We start from the raw sequence: 6,971 nt of genomic DNA on the forward strand, positions 1-6,971 counted from the left end.
TCAGGTCAATGCTTTGGATTAAAGTTTCCAAAACTTTGCTCTCCCTTTTCAGAAAAAAAAAATCATAGTGATCCACTAGATACTGGTTTTGGTTTTTTCGTTGCCCTTTTTTTGGCAGGGGCGGGGGTCCACACCTGGCAGCATTACTCATGGCTCTGCACTCAGAAATTGCTCCTGGAAGGTTCAGGGGACTATATGGGATGCCAGGGATTGAACCCAGGTCCGTCCTGGGTTAGCTGTGTGCAAGGCAAATGCCCTGCTGCTGTGCTATCACGCTGGTCCCTAGATAGGTTTTTTTGGTTGTATTTGTGTGTTGGTTTGGTTTTTGGCTTTGGTTTTTGGTTATTGGGTCACATCTGGCAGCCCACAGGTGTTACTCCTGGCTCTATGCTCAGAAATCACTCCTGGCAGGCTTGGGGGACCATATGGAATGTTGGAATTCAATCCACTGCCCTTCTACATGCAAGGCAAATGCCCTACCTCCATGCTATCTCTCCGGTTCCCCCTACATACTGTTTTTAAACAAACAGAAAGCACCCCATTTTCACCTAAGACCACTGCATATACCTTCCCTCCCATCATACTAGCTTCCCCAGCAGTGATATCTCCCTCTTTGGAGAATACTAAATTGAACCCTAAAGATCACATTTCAAGTGTGACTCAGGAATCTCCCTGCATGTTTGTTGGTAAGGTCTCTGACCCTACTGTGTACTCCTTTGCAGGAAACAGGTGAACAGATTGCCATCAAGCAGTGCCGTCAGGAGCTGAGCCCCCGGAACCGTGAACGCTGGTGTCTGGAGATCCAGATCATGAGAAGGTGAGTCAAATACTCAAGCCTGTTGATGTCCAAGAGGACATGCAGATGAGATCTAGAAAGAGCCCTCTGGATTTTGAGGTTAGGAGTAACAGTTACATCTACCGCAGCTAAAAGAATCTTGAATCTCTGCTACTCAACCTTCAGCCAGAATGTGGTAATAGACAACTTCCAACAAGGGTGGCAGTTAGTTCATCACTATGCCTTGGAGAGAACTGTTGGCTAGCTCTATTCATTATATAAAATAATATAAAATATACCTTACTATAAATTTTCCTTTGTCAGCAAAAACTCTTTTTTCTCCGCTATTTTTTTACTCCAAGGTAGCAAGTCTACATTGTGGTAAGTTTATTGATCATATGTATTCCTCCAGTGTAGAGATAGGGCCATTGGCCCTTGAGTGTTATTCTCTGGCCATAAAATTATTTGGGTAAGCCAGCAACTTAATTGACTGGCTTAGAAAATTGAAAACAGGCACCAAGAGCCTCATCAGAGGGAATGTCACTGCATTTGCACAGTCATGCCAAATCCCCATTGGAGTGAATGATCCCTTCTGCTTGTTCTGCTTTTAGAAGCAATTTCAAATTGTCTCTAGGACTTGATTTTGGTAGTTCCAAAAGACGTGACCATTGAGGACCCGCGTGGTCATGGTGTAGAAAGTTGAATGATGTGTGTTTGTTAGCTGCACAGGCACTGAGCAGGTCTGAGCAAGTCACTAGGCCTGACCTCTGTTTTCCTGTTTGTACTCCAGAGTTCTTGGTTGTTCCAAACCTTTGTTGAACACTGAGGTTTTTGAGACAAGGGAGGGGGGAAATGGGTTTGAGCCATATCAGGGGTTCCTCCCTGATAAAGTGATTTCTTTTCACTCTTTCTAGGCTGAACCACCCCAATGTGGTGGCTGCCCGGGATGTGCCCGAGGGAATGCAGAACCTGGCTCCCAATGACTTGCCCCTGCTGGCCATGGAGTACTGCCAAGGAGGAGATCTCCGGAAGGTGAGGTGGCCTGGGTGGGCAGGGAACCACAGGGAGTGCTCATGCCCTTGTCATCAGAAGGAAGCTCAGAGAACCCTGTGACTTCAGTGGATTTGACTTCCCTTTCCAAAGACCAGTTTCATGACCAGTGTGGGTGATGTGTGTGGGGCTTAAATGGAAACACTGAAGCCTAGATCTTACAAGAAAATCAGAGACTTGCTGTATGTTCTGCAGGGTAATTTCCAAAGACAAGGAAAACGCCTTCAGGTCTAAGTATGAGGAAGGCTGGATGAGTCCAAACTGTTCTTTCCTGGTAGGTCAGGGCTGCGTCAGTATTGCCATGGTTCTTATTAGGCAGAATTTTCTCACACAGGTGTGGCAGTTCAGTACACAGGGTTACCTTTGCCAGTGTTACCAGTATTTTTCTGTTGTCTTCATTTGAGGTCAAGTTTCCACCCCATATTAAGCCCTTTAATATGTTGAGAGGCCCAGGAGGGAAGGGAGTTCAGAGTGTGTGTCAGAACCTCTAGTAGACATAGCTTCCTTTTCCAGTTTTGCTCTTGAATGACCTTGAAAGCGCAGATAGCTGAAACCCTCCTGGACTTAACTTCCTTCTGAAATGGAAATCCTAGTAGTGCTTCCCTCAGTTGTGCGACATGAACTGAGAACAGAAGGATCTTTACTACGACAATCCCTAGCATTAGCTTGGTACTGGCAAGTGCTCATTAAAGTTCCCTTCTAAACTATCACTACTGAAAGGCAATGTAAGGGTGGCAGCCAGAGGGAAGAATGCCTCCTCTTCCCACATCCCAGGTGCTTCCCAGGGCAGTAGAATTCTTGTGGCTATACGTCTTCAGAACTACAAGGCTGCTAGTAAGACAAATACCCTCATTGCAAAATATCTGACACTCCAACAGGCCCAGGCAGCGCTTCTAGGAGTTGTTGGTACTGCTTCCTCTTCTGAATCTGTCCAACTACCCAAAGTACTCACCAGCTCAGGGCCCAAAAGTCCAGACCTGATGTTAGTGCTCTATCTGGTCACAGACACAGGAACTTATCTAGGGTTGGTAACCATTTCTTCCTTCACCTTCTTGACAGTACCTGAACCAGTTTGAGAACTGCTGTGGCCTTCGGGAAGGTGCCATCCTCACTCTGCTCAGTGACATCGGTGAGTGCCATCCTGGAAGTCAGGCCAGGTCCTCCAGGGAGAGTCGTAGTGTCCACTGTGAGGCCTGGTAGAGCACAAAGGAAAGATACTTGTGTTCTCTCATCATTACACAGGTTGAGACTTTGGGGTCAGACAGTGGAGTAAAAGGTCAGCGAGGGGCCAGTCAGACAGGCGCTGAACCCAAATAGATTTCCTTCCTTCCGGATAAAGTCTTGAGATGAATTACGGTGTACACAAAATAGCAGATTTCCTTTTCTACTCCCTATTTTCCTGGAACAGCCAGTGATTGTCATTTGAATGAATTTTAGTGCTTGGCACCAAATGTTTTCACTTCCACTTTGACAACTTTTTTGCCAATACAGACATTGGAAGACATTGCTTAATCCTGTGGTGTTGCTGGTGTCCTCAGCAGAGGGTATTCAAGCTAGCTTCTAGGACAGGAGCTACCACAGCATGCAGTGGTCAAAGGCTATCTCACAGACCCTGCCACCTGCATTAGCAGGGCGTACCACATGCATGGTGACAATTGGAAACACAGACATCACAAGATCTGCTTGCCTAGAGACCTTCCCTCCTGCTTTTGTTTGTTTTGGGACCACACGTGTTAGTGCTCAGGGGTTACTATTGGCTCTGCGCACAGAAATTACTCTTGGTAGACCGAGGGGACCATATGGATGCTAGGGATTGAACGCAGTTTGGCCTCGTGTAAGGCAAATACCCTACCCACTGTGCATAGCTCTGGCCCTCCTTTTTGCCCTTTATTTTAAATCTCCGAAGTTATTGGTACAAGCTAATATTTGAGATCTAAATTTCTATTTAAAAAAGGGGGTGCAGGAGGGTGGGTTGCCCTGAGCCCACCAGAAGTAATTTCTGAGCACAGAGCCAGGAATAACTTGTAAGTGCTGCCAGGGGTCGCCCAAAACCCAAATAATAGTAATAATAACTGGATGGGAGAGCTATACCAACAATCCTCAGGGGTTACTATTGGCTCTACTTAGTCTACTTAGGAATCATTCCTGGTGTTGAGCCAGGGATATAATATATTGGGGATTGAACCTGTGTCAACTGCATGCAAGGCAAGTGCCCTACCTGCTGTGCTATCTGTCCAGACCCTGAAATCTAAATTTCTAAGTTTGCCAGAACTCATCTCTGTGTGTTTCCCATAGTTAGTAATTAGGTTGTTTTTTTCCCTCTCTCACCTCATCTGCTCTGAAGGTCTATTTTTTCTCTTTATGTTTGCATAAGTATTATGCTTCAGGAAAACACAAAATGGGGTATATAGTGATAATACAGCAGGGAGGGTACTTGCCTTGCATGTGACTGACCCAGATTTGATCCCTGGAACCTCATATGGTCCCTAAGCACTGACAGGAGTAATTCCTGAGTGCAGAGCCAGGAGTAACCTTTGAGTATTGTCATGTGTGATACAAAAACTGAAACAAACAAAAACCCCACAAAACATAAGAAGTTGAAAGAGTAGTACTGTGATTCCCACACAATTTTCACATAGTTGTGACTGTTTTTACTACATTTGTAAAGTCATGTTTTCTTGTGGGTCTCTCTGAAATAGCTTTCTCTGTTAGTGTGGGTTCCCATTTCCTACTCTGCTGCTTTTCACAGAGGTGAGTGAAAAGGAAATGAAAGGGGAAATTCAAGCAATAGCAGAATATTTGAGATTAGGATTGAAACTAGCTGACATAAAAAGGTTCCTCTATATTCTTGGAGTTTATTCTTTGAAGGGAGTCAGAGGGAAGTAAAAGAACTTTGAATTATTACCTCAAGGACACATTAGGTATCTTCTTTCTACTTCTTCCTATCGGCTTTCTACTTTCTTTTTTTTTTTTTGGTTTTTGGGCCACACCCGGCAGTGCTCAGGGGTTACTCCTGGCTGTCTGCTCAGAAATAGCTCCTGGCAGGCACGGGGGACCATATGGAACACCGGGATTCGAACCAACCACCTTTGGTCCTGGATCGGCTGCTTGCAAGGCAAACACCGCTGTGCTATCTCTCCGGGCCCGGCTTTCTACTTTCTAAAGTGATTATTTAGTGATATTCATAGAACCTCTTCAGGTTTTTTTTTTTTTTTTTTGGTTTTGGGTCACACCCGGCAGTGCTCAGGGGTTATTCCTGGCTCCAGGCTCAGAAATTGTTCCTGGCAGGCACGGGGAACCATATGGGTCGCTGGGATTCTAACCGATGACCTCCTACATGAAAGACAAACGCCTTACCTCCATGCTATCTCTCTGGCCCCAGGTTTTGTATTTCTTAATCTGGGTATATTTTATGTCCATTTACCTCTGACTTTTTTTTTTTTGGTTTTGGTTTTGGGTCACACCCAGCAGCACTCAGGCGTTACTCCTGGCTCTACGCTCAGAAATCACTCCTGGCAGGCTCAGGGGACCATATGGGATGCTGGGATTCGAATCACCATCCTTCTGAATGCAAGGCAAATGCCCTACTTCCATGCTATCTCTCTGGCCCCTACCTCTGACTTTCGTGGTAGCTTTTGAATCATCTATCTCTTCAGGGGATGGGGTGGGGTTGTGTGTGTGTGTGTGTGTGTTGTGTGTGTGTGTTTTCAGAATAATGAATATAGACAAGCTTCCTTATATTTATGTGTTTAACTCAAAGATTAACGCTTTCTATTTGGTTGGTATGAGACTCAACAATAGAGCATTCGCCTTATATGTGTGATGCCCTGGATCCAGTACCTAGCACTGAAAAAACAATTATGTTACCCCAAACTGAAAAAAATGAAACAGAAATTTTTGTATATTAGAATTAATGTGTGTTTTATATATATATATATATATATTTATGTATATTGGTTTTTCGTGCCACACCTTTTTGATGCTCAGGGGTTACTCCTGGCTAAGTGTTCAGAAATTGCCCCTGGCTTGGGGGGACCATATGGGACGCCAGGGTATCGAACCGTGGTCCTTCCTTGGCTAGCGCTTGCAAGGCAGACACCTTACCTCTAGCGCCACCTCGCCGGCCCCGTTATATTTTATTTTTTGTTGGTGGTTTTTTTTTTTGGTCATACTCAGTTATGCTCAGGGCTTACACCTGGTTTTGTGCTCAGGGATCACTCCTGGTGGTGCTTGGGGGACCATATGTGGTGCTGGGGATCAAACCATGGTTGGCTACATTCAAGACAAGCACTTTAACTCTTTGTCCCAAAGGAAATTAAAATTAATGAAAATTTACTTCTTTTTTTGTTTCTTTGGGTCTTAGGCCACGCTCAGTGGTGTTCTATGGCTATGGCTTTTCTTTACTTTGTTGTTGCTTAGAGTCATCTGGTCCCAGGGATCAAAATCAGGCCTCCCCATTGCAAAGCATGTACTATAATTCTTTGAGTTATCTCCTTAGCCTCTTTGTTTTATGTTTTTAAAAAATACGTACATATACAACTAACTTGCCCATTTCAAATACCAACTCTCCAACTGTTGACATTGTGACTCCGTCTAGACCAATTCCTTAATTAAGAATTTGCAGGGGGTCAGAGAGATAACATAGCTGTAGGATATTTGCCTTGCACATGGTTGACCTGGGACTGAGTTCAATTCCCGGCATCCTATATGGTCCCCCAAGACTGCCAGGAGTGATTTCTGAGCTCAGAGCCAGGAATAACCCCTGAGCACTGTTGGGTGTGACCAAAAACAAAAACCAAAACAAAACAAAACAAAAAAAAAAATGCAGTAGAAGTGGCCAGATAACACAGTGGGTAGGGCTTTCAAACCCCGGCATTCCATATGGTCCCCCAAGCATGTCAGGAGTGTTTTCTGAGCATCCCTAGGTATGAACCTCCAAAAAAGCATTCATGATAGGGAGTCAAAGGTATAGTACAGTAGATAGGGTGCTTACCTTGCTCAAGGCCCACCTGCATTCCATCTGAGGCTACCCATATCATCTCCCAAGATTGCTAGGAATGATCCCTGAATGCTGTGCTAGGAGGAAGCCCTAAACACTGCTGGTTATGACCCAAAAATAAAAAAAAATTTTTTTTTTTTTAATTTG

The 6,971-nt window shown here is 44.7% G+C and overlaps 1 protein-coding gene across 2 annotated transcripts in view; it reads left to right on the plus strand.

The window, feature by feature from the left end:
- The window catches only part of IKBKB (inhibitor of nuclear factor kappa B kinase subunit beta), a 58,701-nt gene that overhangs the window by 15,924 nt on the left and 35,806 nt on the right, over positions 1–6,971 (plus strand). For both annotated transcript variants that reach the window (XM_049771812.1, XM_049771813.1), the window contains exons 3-5: positions 723–817; positions 1,690–1,807; positions 2,885–2,954. In XM_049771812.1, coding sequence (XP_049627769.1) covers positions 723–817; positions 1,690–1,807; positions 2,885–2,954 — 283 coding nt within the window. The remainder of the gene's footprint in view (positions 1–722; positions 818–1,689; positions 1,808–2,884; positions 2,955–6,971) is intronic.

Source organism: Suncus etruscus, chromosome 4, assembly GCF_024139225.1.
Source record: "Suncus etruscus isolate mSunEtr1 chromosome 4, mSunEtr1.pri.cur, whole genome shotgun sequence".
Lineage (NCBI taxonomy): Eukaryota > Metazoa > Chordata > Mammalia > Eulipotyphla > Soricidae > Suncus > Suncus etruscus.